The 13,775-nt window shown below is 33.3% G+C and overlaps 4 protein-coding genes and 1 non-coding gene across 7 annotated transcripts; 2 read left to right on the top strand and 3 right to left on the bottom strand.

The window, feature by feature from the left end:
• On the bottom strand, positions 229–300 carry TRNAH-GUG. The gene has a single exon. It is a non-coding gene; the product is annotated as a tRNA-His (tRNA).
• LOC107628627 (zinc finger protein ZAT5-like) lies at positions 2,469–3,607 on the top strand. The gene has a single exon (XM_016331259.2). The coding sequence runs from the start codon at positions 2,696–2,698 to the stop codon at positions 3,575–3,577; it is 882 nt and encodes a 293-aa protein (XP_016186745.1). The 5' UTR covers positions 2,469–2,695; the 3' UTR covers positions 3,578–3,607.
• LOC107626457 (tankyrase-1) lies at positions 4,226–6,327 on the top strand. Its single transcript, XM_016329339.2, has 6 exons — positions 4,226–4,554; positions 5,222–5,313; positions 5,413–5,491; positions 5,583–5,677; positions 5,820–5,915; positions 6,001–6,327. The coding sequence occupies exons 1-6, from the start codon at positions 4,389–4,391 to the stop codon at positions 6,076–6,078; spliced, it is 606 nt and encodes a 201-aa protein (XP_016184825.1). The 5' UTR covers positions 4,226–4,388; the 3' UTR covers positions 6,079–6,327.
• Positions 6,190–8,052, bottom strand: LOC107626456 (ras-related protein RABC2a). The gene is made up of 6 exons (XM_016329338.2): positions 7,691–8,052; positions 7,338–7,406; positions 7,185–7,250; positions 6,899–7,020; positions 6,645–6,773; positions 6,190–6,530 (listed from the first exon to the last, which is right to left on the bottom strand). Exons 1-6 carry the CDS (start codon positions 7,830–7,832, stop codon positions 6,417–6,419), a joined length of 642 nt encoding a protein of 213 aa, XP_016184824.1. The 5' UTR covers positions 7,833–8,052; the 3' UTR covers positions 6,190–6,416.
• LOC107626455 (phosphatidylinositol 4-phosphate 5-kinase 9) lies at positions 9,111–13,607 on the bottom strand. 3 transcript variants are annotated; one of them, XM_016329336.2, is made up of 9 exons: positions 13,379–13,607; positions 11,607–13,220; positions 11,330–11,497; positions 10,913–11,078; positions 10,687–10,797; positions 10,453–10,583; positions 10,225–10,382; positions 9,744–9,909; positions 9,307–9,586 (listed from the first exon to the last, which is right to left on the bottom strand). In XM_016329336.2, exons 2-9 carry the CDS (start codon positions 12,848–12,850, stop codon positions 9,307–9,309), a joined length of 2,424 nt encoding a protein of 807 aa, XP_016184822.1. In that variant the 5' UTR covers positions 12,851–13,220; positions 13,379–13,607. The 3 variants fall into 3 exon arrangements, with proteins under 3 accessions (XP_016184820.1, XP_016184822.1, XP_016184821.1); XM_016329335.2 differs by having other exon boundaries at positions 11,607–12,969; XM_016329334.2 differs by lacking the exon at positions 13,379–13,607 and having other exon boundaries at positions 9,111–9,586; positions 11,607–12,850.

Below are 13,775 nucleotides of genomic sequence, written 5' to 3'. Positions count from 1 at the left end.
GATGAATTATGAATACGTTTCGAAAAAAAAAAGAAATACGACACATTCGAAATTTAAATCCAAAATTTTAAACTTTAAATTTATTAAAATCCTAAATTTTAAACTATTGATATACTCTAAAATATAATAATTGAAAAACTAAAATTTACTTAATATAAGACATAATTTACTTACATCAAATTAGACATATTTGCTGGAATTACTAGACTTGTATTATAAAATGAAAAGTGTGGCTGCTGGGATTCGAGCCCAGGTCTCCACGGCCACAACGTGGAATTCTTACCACTAAACTACAGCCACAATGTTGTTCATTGCTTGCAAATTATTATTCTCATGTATCTTAATAACTCTTCATCACCCTTCTTTTGAATCTAACCAATAATTGACATGACTTGCTAATCATATTTACTGTTAATAATGCAATTAAAACTACCAAATATTTATTTGCACATAATTTTTCAAGTGTCTAAATGATATATTCAACAACAAAAAAAAAAAAGAGAAAAAAAATTAAAGCTAGCAGTGAAGAGGTTGATACTTTTCTTTGAGACACTAATACGCGCCCCTCACAACCTCTCCATTCATATAACTTAATAAATTCCTTACGCTAAGAATCTCTCATTTTCTATCCAATGATCTTTTTAATTTGCATGCTCTATGTACTCTATATTAGTATATTCTATATATTATATTATGCCACTATGGAACCCTAATCATGCATGATGCATCAATATATAGATACCCCATATTCCACAGCTTTTTTTTTTAATTGTATTTTCTTGAATTAATTATTATTATTGTTGGTTCCTTGTTTAACAAAATATTATTTCTTTTAATAATATGGCTGGTTATTCCATTGTTATTAGGCTCATAGCTTTGCCATAACTTCAACACGGTTTGCTACTTAACTTATTATGTATATTTATTTTATACTAATGGGTCAAGTTACTCTAAAATGAAAAATTAAAATTAGTAAAAAAAAAAAATTTCAAATCATCTTTGAGCTACATACCCAAAAAATATATATATATTTTTGAATTAAAATAGTAAAATTTATATATAATAATAAAAATTATAAATTTAATGATAATTAATTTTTTATTTATTATTTTACAATTTTTTTTCACTTTAAAAAGACTTTTTTCATATGAATATGGGTAATTTGATTTCATCAGAAGCAAAAAAAAAATGTAATAGATAATAATAAAGATTGCCAATGAATTATAGCTTAAATAACATAGTTTTTCTATACTCAATTAAGAGGTTGCAGGTTCGAATCTTCTATGTTTAGTAAAAAAAAAAATGGTAAAGACTTATATTATGACGGTATAACCTTATATTAGTCAATTCTTCAGCACATAAAATGTGCTTTTTACCAACACCAAATGATTGGGAACAATAATAAGACTATATGATATATGAATCATGAATAAAATCAATTGGTGATGTATATGCGGCGCAATTGTTGGAGTTTTGTCCAATTAAAATTAAAATGTGAATATAATTTGCAAAAATATATAAGTAGTTGGGTACTTGGGTCAACTTCACATGAATTCCCTCATTATAGCAAGTGTGTGAACTATATGAACATAACCACTAGCACTCTATTTATAATATTTAATTAATATAGCTACTATAAACTATAATTAATAATACAACATAATCTCATGTCACAAGTCATAAGGATCATGTCCAACCCATAGTTTCCACACTTGGACTTTGTTAACTAATTGTTAATTGGATTGGGTCCAAAATTAATCAAATTAAGCTGTACTAACTAATAGCTAGCTAGCTAGCTTGGTACCACAAGCCAAGTTAGTTAAAATTTAGTGATGAAAAATAAAACCAGCAAGAAAAGCAAAACCAAATTAAAGTAGATAAAAATTAGTAAATGAATATTAAAAAAAAAAGGTTTAATTTTATTAGGAAGTTGAATATTCCGTGGTTCCAGGCTTGCAAAACCAACTCTTCAAAATAGTAGATAGTACCTTAGAGGAAAAGTAACAAGTTTGCTTCAAAAACCAACCGAATCTCACTATCATTTACTTAACAATAATTCTCACACATACTCATCAAATTTAATAATCCATTTCTTTTTGATGCCTTCAAAATAAAATTTGATCATGTTACCAATTCTACATCTGAGATATTAACTAAAAGTTTAAGAAATATTTCGTTAATTTTAACGTTTTGACATGAAAATGACTTAATTACAAAATTAAAAATAGTGTAAAAACTCAATTAAAAAAAAGTATAAATAAAAATCTAATTAAAAATTTAGTAAAATTATATAAACGAACAAAGTAATTAAACCTTAATTAAATTTAAGTTTATGTGATGTATGTAACTAAATTTACCCTATAAAAATGGTTGAAGCTAGGTTTCTGTTCCCTTATACATACACTACACAATTATTAACACAACTGTATAAGACACACTATTTTCTATATATATAACTTGCAAGGTTGGAAAAGCAAGTTTGGCAAAGCTAAAACCAGGGTTTATTCTTTATTCTCATGCAATTTGCATCCACTACTTCAAACTTGAAACCCTTATTAGCTTCCATATATTTATTAACATCCCACTCTCTCTTCCATATTCAACAACACCAACACCCTCTTTCTCCTCTTCTTCTTATTCTTCTTCAAATTGTGATCACTCACTATACAATTAAGTTTCACACATCAACAACAAGATGGAGGAGGTTCAATTAGAGGAACAACAACAACAACTTCTTGTTGTTAAAGGCAAACGAAGCAAGAGGCCGCGGCCGCCTTCGCCTTCGCCATCACCACCACCACCACTTGAATTTGCACCAATCATCATCAAAAGCAACAACAACAACATGATGATGATGATGCCACCACCAACTAGTGCAACTACTAGTACAACAACAACAACATTAGATGATGAAAACATGGCCTATTGTCTCATTCTATTGGCACAAGGACACCATCATCATCATCATCATCATAATAATAATAAAGCATCATCATCATCACATCATGATGATCATCATGAGAAAAAGAGCATCTACTACCAATGCAAGACGTGTAACAAATCATTCCCTTCATCTCAAGCACTTGGTGGACATAGAGCTAGCCACAAGAAATTATTATTACCAAACAACAAATCAAAGAGTAATAATAATGCTTATGATCATGATCATGAATTAGAGGACCTCAACACAAGAACAACAACAAAAACAACAAGCACCATGCTATCTTTGCAAGTATCATCATCAAATACTACCACAATAATAACAAAAAGAAGTAGTACTAATAATAATAGTGCTAATAATAGTAGAAAATGCAAGCTACATGAATGTTCTATTTGTGGTGCTGGATTCTCATCCGGCCAAGCATTAGGGGGTCATATGAGAAGGCATAGAAATTTTGATGAAGGTGACAAAAACAAGAAACCAATAAGGAATCATTTTTTGAAGCTGGATTTGAATCTTCCAGCATCACCGGAAGATGATCAAAGAGAATCATCATCTAAGTTCCCATTTCAAATAAGGGAGAAAGTTATTGTCTTCTCTTCTTCTGCACCTTCTTTGGTGGATTGTCATTACTGAATTTATAATTAGTCAATTATTTTATTTTTTTATCTATTATTCTTTTTTCTCATTTAGAATTGTACTTATTGATTGTTGTTGTTCACTCAACATTCTTTTCATTCATTCAAATTGAATCCTTTTATTATAAATGCCTTAGATTTTAAGTTTTCTTTGTTGACATGCTCTTTATTGTTAGTATTTAAGATTCATTATTATTCACCACTTTGTGTAGTTACTTTTTCTCTCTAAATATTTAGCTTTTTGGATATCCCCAACATTTTTCGTTGACATCTATATATCTAATTGTCAATCTAATCATGGTAATAGCTTTCACCAATAATAGGGATGTTCTTATATACAGTAAGAGTAATATTCTACTTCACATGAAATCAGAAATATTATTCTACTAGATATAATTTTACTTATGTGTTCAACACAGAATATTATAGTAGGAATTTATTGAGGGATNNNNTTGTTGTTTCTCATAATATTTTTTAGTCTAATAAATCAATGATTAATTTATTATAAATTTAAATTTTATTTAAAATTTTTTTTGATTAATAAATTGATGTATGTACAAATTAAATTAAACTCTCATACAGTTAAGAGATTAGACCAGCCCAAAACCAAGTTTTTTTTGTCAAGGCCCAAAACCAAGTTATATTGTACTAGAAGAAGTTAGGAAGTTTGATGGGCCCAATGGGCCGTTTAAAGGCCCAATATCTATTAGCATTTCCAAAAAAATAATCTGAGTGTTAGAAAATAGAGGCGCCGCCAAAAAGAGACACAGGAAGAAGGAGAAGAAGAAGAGGAAGAAAGAAAGGAATCAATGGCGGTTCCGGGGAGGCGCAACGGCATAAACGAAGATGACGAAGATAACAACCTTTTCGAAGAAGAAGGACTCATCGAACATGAATCCGACACTCCTCCTCACCTTCGTGACCTCTCCGCCGCCGCTCAGCTCGGCGACCTCTCCGCCCTCCGCACCGCCCTAGGTCCTCCTCTCTCTCTCTCTCTCTCTCTATCTCTCTCTCTTCAATTTTATGTTTTCTTTTATACTTTCCAAATTGTTATTTTCTGCATGTATATTGAGCTGCCTCCGCTAAAGCTCAAACCCTATTTTCAGCTGAACTTGTATGAAATAATTGTTTGTAATTTTATTTGTTAAATTTTTTGCATGTAAATTTTTGTGGCATCTGAATCGAAATCTGATACGAGTCTAAACCTCTCAAATTCATTGTAAGAAACTTGTTTGCGGGTATATATTAGTCTACGAAAGATGCTAAAAGCTTCACCTTGATCCTTAAGAGAAGCCAAAATTTTGGTCACATCATTATTTTAGATTATGGTTTCTGCTTGAATAATGAAATTGAGGGAAAATGTGGTTGATTCTGCCACAAATATGATTGCTTCCTTACTGTGTTTGGTTATTGACTATAGTTTAAAACCATGGGAGATGGGACCAATATTCATGGCTCCTTAGAGATTGAATTGGGGGGGGGGGGGTTTCGCATTCTCCGCCGTGATTATATTGTGGCCATGAAGACATGCATGTTTACTGAAAGCTATTGCACTCTGTCTGCTATGGTTTTGTACTCTTTTCACTAGAACATAGGGTGTTCTTTCTGCTTGATTCTTACACTTGTACTGCATGATTTCCAGATAACTTGCAAGGTAGTATCGATGAGCCGGTCGAGGATGGGGATACAGCATTACATTTGACCTGTTTGTATGGCCATTTGGAATGCGCCCAGGTTTGTTTCCATTGCTTATTATCACTTTCACATGCTCAAATTATGCAGCATGATTATTCCGTGGATACCGGATGATTGATCTTGGTTAACAAATTGCAGCTACTTCTAGATAGAGGAGCGAACTTGGAGGCCAACGACGAAGATGGTGCACTTCCTTTGCACGATGCTTGTGCTGGAGGTAGTTTCCGCTCGCATTTCAAAGCTAAAATGAATGTTGTTGCACAATTTGTGATTTTTTTTTTTCTTTTGCATGTTGATGATCATATCAGGTTATACACAGATAGTCCAACTGCTATTGAACAGAGCTGGTGATGCAGAGATCATAAAAAGGATGCTGGAATCAGTTGATTCCGAGGGTGACACGGTGAGTATTTATAGATTTCATACTCAATTTTTCGTAGTCTCGAGCCACCTATAGATTGAGATTTTTCTGATTTTTATCCTTATGAACTTCACCTGATCTTTTTCTATCATCATGATCTTGTGATTGTGACTATTTTTTGCAGCCTCTTCATCATGCAGCAAGAGGTGAGCATGTTGATGTAATTAGGTTGTTGCTGTCTCATGGTGCTTCCCCCACCAAGCAAAACTTATATGGAAAGGTATGTAAATTTTAAAGGAATCTAATACATAATAATAAACCTTTTCTAGTTTTCATCAAATTCTGAGGATTGTTTTCTTTGGTAGTCCCCGCCAGAGTTACCTGATCCGGGCACAGATGCTAGGAGGCTGTTGGAATCTACCACCATTCCTATGGAAGCTTAATATGATAGCCTTAGTATTGTGATTGGTAGAAATATTCGGTTTTCTTTTTGCCAATTTTGCTTTAGGGCCAAAACATCTGGATTATTGTATACTAATTTTATATGGCTGTTGATTGACATTCAGAAATGATTTAACAGAGAATCACTTGTGATTAACGGCTAAATAATTACCTCTTTAATGGTTGTAACATAGGCTAAATCCCCTTAAACATAAGTCAAGGAAATAAATATATACACAAGCTATTAGGTATTATTGTTTCAAATTTTCATTGGTGAACTAGTGATAGATACAAGTAGTTAAGCAGCCAAAAGACATTGGCAGCAATTAGAACAAACATTTCAAGAGCAACAACCACCACTTTGTTGGTATGCTTGAGGTTCCTGTTTTTGCTTGAGAATGTTCCTTTTTACTGTGCTTGATCCTTCTTCCAAAAGACTAGGAGCATCCATTATCTATGATATGTTAAATGGTTTATATTAGCTATAAGGTAACAATTTATCTACAATTTGAATTTCTACTTCTTGTCCTTTAAATAAAAAGAAAATTAAAGTGAAAATTCTACCTACCTTTAATGCAAGCTCCTCAAAACAGCTTTCCACATTTTCTCTAGTCTTGGCACTACATTCAAAAAACAAACATCCCAACTCTTTAGCAAGAGCTGAACCCTCTTCTCTGCTCACAGCCCTTTCAGAATCCTAAAAAGAAAGATACAATTTTGCAAAGCATCAAAGAAAATTAATATACAATATACATAACATAAATATCATGGTATGTCTTCACTATATTCAAGAACAATATTAATTATAACACAAGAACTTACTCTGTCAACTTTATTTCCAACTAGTAACTTCACACAATCCTGATTAGTAGAATAGAGTTCCACTTCCTTGGACCATACTTCTGATAAATTTGTAAAGCTTTCTCTCCTGGTGACATCATAAACTGAAAACAAATATATATAGCAAAAGAATTCTATAACTGTAACAACAAATGTCATGAGGGATTTTGTTCCACAAAGAAATTTCAATGCAATTTGCAAATAGCAAAGACATGTCTCTAGTAGAAAAAATTAAAACCATCACATTTACATAATTAATTTAGCATACCAAGAATGATCCCTTGAGCTCCTCTATAGTAAGAACTTGTTAGTGTTCTAAACCTTTCCTGTCCAGCTACAACAGTTGTAATGTTACTATTAAAGGGAAAAGAAAAAAGAAAAGAAAAAGAGCTTGGAAGCAAATGAATTGGTTATAAGTTACCGGTATCCCAAATTGTTAGTTTCAATCTCTTGCCACCAACTACGAGCTGTTTGATCTTAAAATCAACACCTTCATAACATAAAAACAAGGGAAATTAAATGAAATACAAATTAGTATGAGAAATATGATAGAATAATCATCAATTCTAAAATTTAATGACAAATGCAATGCAATACAAGGAACAAAATAGTAAAATAGTTATTAATAAACCATAAGACACTGTCTAGGGACAACACCTATTTTTCTTGTTTCTTTCATAAAATTATAAAAACAGACAAAATAAAAAAATAAAAACAAAAAATAAAAATACAAAAACAATTGCATCCTTAGTATATCTCAAATGAGAGAATTACCAATTGTGGGGGCAAGTTCTTCAGTAGAGTTAGAGATGAAGCTTAGAAGTAAGCTACTTTTTCCAACAGCTGAATCACCAATCAACAAGATCTTGAATGAGAGATCATAGCTACTACTGATTTGACCTGAAGATAAACTCATCTTTCTCTCAAATAAACTCTGTGAATGATCTTATGATGCTGATAATGAAGTACCTCCTCCCTCCTCTTTCTCTAATGAATGATTCTATATATATATAAATAAATAGAAAGTACAATGCCAAAGGAACCTATTTAAGTGAAGAAAGAAAGAAAGGGAGAGAAAAAGAAAGAAGAAAAGGTATCATACAGCAATGAATCATAAAGGCTCTTAGCAATATTAATTAGAATAGAAGTTTTTGTATGTTCTTTATTTGTAGTTTATGCATACTCATATAAACTAAGAATGTGTAACTAGGAAAGTTTTGAGAACATGTATTAAATTTGTTTAAAATCATTGACATTTTTTTTTTTTCAATTAAATGTCTAACATGATTTAAAGATGAAAAGTAAGAGTTGAAATATTAAGGTGGAGAGTACACTAGAATTTAAAAATGATAAAATATATAAATGTTTAACAAAGAATTTTAATGTTGTTTGTTGTTTGGTATGAGAGAGTTGAGTGAGACAGAAGCCAAAAATTAAAAAAAAAAAAAGGCTAACTTTGCTTGAGTTCTATTCTATTCTTTTCTTTCTCTCCTTTTCTCCGCCTCAACTTTCTTTCTTTTTTCAGCTTAGAAATTATTCGAGCAAATGCATATTTTATTTTCTAATTATGTTATTTGCATCATTGTATATGAAAAGATAACTTGCATCATATAAACCATAAAAGTACTTGACTAATAATCACCATATATATGAATTATTATACATGGAATAAGTTAATTGGCTAATATTGTAAAATCAAGGTACAAAAATTAAAACAATATATAGATTTTATAAAAAAAAATCAACTATAGAGGAAATGGATCCTTGTATATTTGAAGGTCATTTGATCCTTAACATACACCTAACCATACCCAAGATAAGATGCTTGGTGTTTAAAATAAACGAGCAATAATAATAATGCACATAGCCATCATGTAACACATAATTAATTCTAACTTTGAAGTTCCTAACTTTCTGCCATATTCTCCTTAATGCCGGGTTCTTGTCCTTAATTAAGTCATTAACAATTCTAATTTTAAAAGAATCAAACGAGAAGGCTATAATAATTTATTTAAACAACTTGAGTTGGTCAAATAGTTAGCTCATTCATTTGTTAAGTAAATGTCTGAGATTTAAATCTCATCTTGTGTATGCAGTAATTCATTAATCAACAACAGACCCTTAAATGAAACTCAAATTGCGGTGAATTAGTCGTTGATTTGTTGGGTTGGAAAATACCGTAAAAAAAATGATGGAGGATAAAAATGATCCAATATTATCCATTTCATGATTCAAGCTTCAAAGCATTAGATTTGAGACACAAAGCTATCTATGAATACAATACCTATGTGACCACCAACCATATAAAATTTATAGACAAAATGCACAAAAACAAAATATGTGACAATGTTCAAATTTTTGGACTAAACAAACAATGACTTGGTTGAAAATCAACCAGCTAGAGATTCATTTGGTGGGAACACTTTCTGAATGAAGTCCAAGAAGCGACGGGAGTAGAATCCGGGATCAACGGCCGAGATTGAAATCGAATCGAACTGAATCGATTTGTAGGCATGTTCAATTTTCTTGGACATGTTGTAGTCCTGTAAAATGTCAATTATTCCCAGGTAGAGCACCACATCATAAGCCTCATGAAATGTTTGCATCTCTTCCTTTCCTGGAATTTGCTCTGCCCTTGCTGGCATGTTTACTCCTAACTGGATTTGTAGTCTGCTTAACAATCAATGGTGGTGTTTCAACAATTCTAGTTTAACCATATAGTCCTAACTGTTATGTGAATAGGTGTGGCGTTGCGGCCGATTCGGCTGTGCAATGATGTTAGCTGGAGAACTATATATGAAGTTATGAAGATTAGAAGGAACCATACCTTGCTGTGCCTGGAAGAAGCAGATCCACCTCCTCATCGCCGGCAGCCGAAGCGCGCAGTCGACTACCTCTGATGTGTGATCCTACAACAACACTGTTATCATCTGATCCCCTAGGGACCAAAACAAGGCCTTGCGGATAGCTTGATACTTCATCCTCTAGAGGATCTGTCAATTCATCATTTGGAATGTTTTCAAATAAACAATTTTAGTACAAACAAGAAGAATATGTTCATCAATTTGGTCCTCGAAAGATCAACATGCAATATTAGATGATGATGTGTCGCAAAATGATTATGCCACGTGTCATTATCTAACTTATGAAAGGACCAATATGATTCAATTTGAGAGTGATCTTTCGGGACTAAATTGACTCGCTTTGATCTTTCAGGAACTATTTTGACTATTAACTAAAAGACAAAACTCAGATATATTAATCCTTTTTAACATATCATAACTTTCAAGATCACATCTCATACTAACCTTCCTCAGCAAGACTTGCTAATCCATCAGCAGTTATGCTACGGTTGTATGATGTGAGAGGACGGAAATGCTGTGGAGCTCGATAATGAACGCCGAGTAGAAGGCTGTAATCCATTATATGCTGTGCTTCCAAGAACTTGCTGTCGATCTCAATCTGCCTGCAGAACATTTTGAGAAGATAAAAAAAAAATGAATGAATGAACATAAGGTGCAACTTCTTTCCCTTACTTTAGCAATGACTGGCGCCAAGAAGGTTCCAAATAGAAGCAGTAGTTGAGGAGGGATGAACCTTTCAAATCGAATCTCCTATGGATCCTTAGCTCTGTACAAAACATATTTCCCATCACAACAAAGCGAAACTGCAGAAACAGACAGTTATATATAAATTTTAGCCTCTCTATTAAAGGAAATGTAGATAAAGGTTCAAATATTTGATGCATTTGGCAATTCAAATCACAATACCTTTTGACCACTCGAAGGTATAATCCGGTGCAGACCGAAGAATTTCGTGATGAGGGTATTATCGTATGACTTCACGTGATGATGATAGTCCGGAAGCATTCTTAGAAGAACCTACATACCAAATTTTGATAATGATGATATGATTATTATATTTAAGGCCTAAAACCTGTGTATGTAAGCCTATGGAAAAATGTTAATTAACAAGATATAAGTAAAATAAGCATACCTTTACTTCAGATCTTCGAAGCGTCTTGATCATGAAACGATCATCCTGAGACAGGAAAAAGACACTACCACTTTTCCCCGGAGATGATAGTTCCCTCAGAGCATCGTTTCCGCAAATCGACATCATATAGTCAGCAGCATCAATCTTGAACAACTCTCTCAAGTTTCTGCATAAATTTTGATAAATAATTACATGATTATGAGGTTATGCTGAATAATCATTCCATCTTAACTAGGCATTGTAATTTTGACATGGATATATGAGATCATATGCATACAATTCAGAGTGTAAGTTTCTTTTCCATAATCAACAGAAGATTATGAAAAAGTAAGAAACCAAACAAAAATTCAGTTCCTTGGAGAAGAATATAATTGAAATTCGGATGAAATAGGAATAATCATACAAAGTACTACTAACCTGAACACCATTGGGCAATAATCTTTCCATTTGAAGTCATCAGATTGATGAGGAGGAGTTAGCTGAGAACCTTCTTTAGGAAAATTCATCCAAAAACTTGCTCTAGGACCGAAATCCGATGCTCGAACTTCTCGCCTCTGTATCGGGGTAATCTTTCCCACAGTATACCTAGAAATATTGAAGCCAAATTTTACATTACATATAGAAATCCACTGCAGAAAATTTTAGAGTAAATAATTATTATAATTTGAAGAAGGGTCAAGATTATGCATTGTACCTTATTCCAAGCTGCAGACTAAGCATCAGATCATAGCTCCGGTGACCTTTAATGATGGCTTCACCAGGTCTTTTAATCTCTCTGGCGAGCTTCTTCTGCAGCCGTTTTGCCCTTCTAGACATATTTGAAAAGCTGTTATTTAAAACTACCTCACTTATTAATACACCTTGCATATACTCGCGCTCCAAAATGGGGATCTTTTCACTACCTTCCAATATAGAATCTGTTGAATCATGGGCTATTACTTTCTCAATAGACACCTCAAGACTCCATCGCCTTTCGAGAGAGATATTCTTGCTGCGCGATTGTTCAATGTTTAATAGACTCCCTTTGGCAAGCTTATCGGACGAAACAAGGCTAGAACTCTGATTATCACCACTGACCTTGACATTTCCCATATCAACCGAAGAAGCATGATGAATATGAGCCTGTTTCTGCCTCCTCAAATCCGGCAATAGTCCTCTTTTCCTCAAGGCATTCAGATAAACCTCTTGTGCCGACGGAAGACAGCTACCTTTCGGATAAAACGTTCCTTTGCCGTCTTTCAAACCTCTCGTCCAGGTCCCAACATAGCAGCCGCCGTCACTCCAAGTATAAACTCCAAGACCATGCATCATACCATCCAACCAGCTTCCTTCAAATGAGTCTCCATTGATCCATGTCAAAGTTCCTTTCCCTGACATTTTCCCACCTTTCATATTCCCTAAATAGACATTCCCATTCGCCCAAGTATACTTCCCCGGCCCCTCTGGCGTTCCTTGGATCCAAGACCCTTCAAAGATATCTCCATTAGGATAAACTTGATAACCAAGTCCATGCTTAAGATTCAATCGCCACCGCCCTTTGTAGGTAAGACTATCCGAACCAATATATGTTCCTGTACCATGGATATAGCCACCAGAGAATTCGCCCTCATAAACCGTGCCAGAAGGCCATTGTAACCTTCCATTTCCATTCCTCATCCCCCTTCTCCACTCACCATCATATACACATCCATCTGACCATACATACTTACCCCTACCCTCCGGCATGTTGCCGAGAAGGGACCCGGAATATGACTCTCCATTAGGAAGCAAGATTTCCCCAACTCTAAACCCAACTATCTCAGATGAATGACCACTGCTTTCGCCGTTTCTCAATAAGGACGACACGTCTACCTCGGAAATGGCATCAAGAGACTTTGTTCTCTCTGCAGAGATAACTGCTCCATCCAAATTATCAACTGTGGCCACAGGGCCAGACATGCATAATAATTACCAGAAAAAGGAAAAACTTTTCCTTATTCAATCAAATTATTATAAGTTACCCTAATTCTCAACAGCTACAAGAAGAGATTGACCCTTGAAATTCTTTGTCCTTTTGACTAGTGAAGCGAAATCAGAAAAATGAAACAATATCAGAAAGCTTGATACAGTACTATGAACTATTAAGCACAATTTAAGAAGAGCACTTGAACATGGTTTAAAATTGCAATTCAAAACTACAATTGCAACTGAATTTGCCAACACACACTCAACTTCAAATCTTCAATCCCAATCCCAATAACAATAATAAAATTATCTGATCAGTTCCATAGCTTTGTTTCCATCAATAGCAACAACTCTGAATACCAATCTATATAGTCAAGCATATACATTCATAAATGAATAATTGAATTTATATAAGGATTAGTGATTGCACATTATCAAGAACAGGATATCAGTAATATCACTAACTACATAATAATACAGAAATACAATTGAATCAGAGTGAGAGAAGGAGAGAGAGAGTACCTTGAAAGTTGAAAGGGAAAAGGAATGAGAACAAAGTCACACAAAGTGATGAATGAATGAAAGGCAAGGACAAAGAATAAGAAGAAGAAGAAGAAGGAGTGGAAATAAAACAAACAAATAAATACAAAAAAAAAAGACTTATTATTCTCTCTCCCTCTCTCTTAAGCTTTGATTCCAAAGTATATGGTTTTGGATGACTCAGTCTTTTTCTTCCTTCTTCTCTCTTTCTGTGTCTTTGGAATGAAAAGAGAATAATGATAATAAACACAATAATAAAAAAAATAAAATAAATGAATAATAATAATAATAATAATAATAATATGAGAGAAAGTACATGCACAGTAAAATTATTCACATGAATACTTAACAAACACACATATTAAACTATTCCATCATT

Source organism: Arachis ipaensis, chromosome B02 (genome assembly GCF_000816755.2).
Source record: "Arachis ipaensis cultivar K30076 chromosome B02, Araip1.1, whole genome shotgun sequence".
NCBI classification, from domain to species: Eukaryota; Viridiplantae; Streptophyta; class Magnoliopsida; order Fabales; family Fabaceae; genus Arachis; species Arachis ipaensis.
This window is presented reverse-complemented; position numbering and strand designations above follow the sequence as displayed.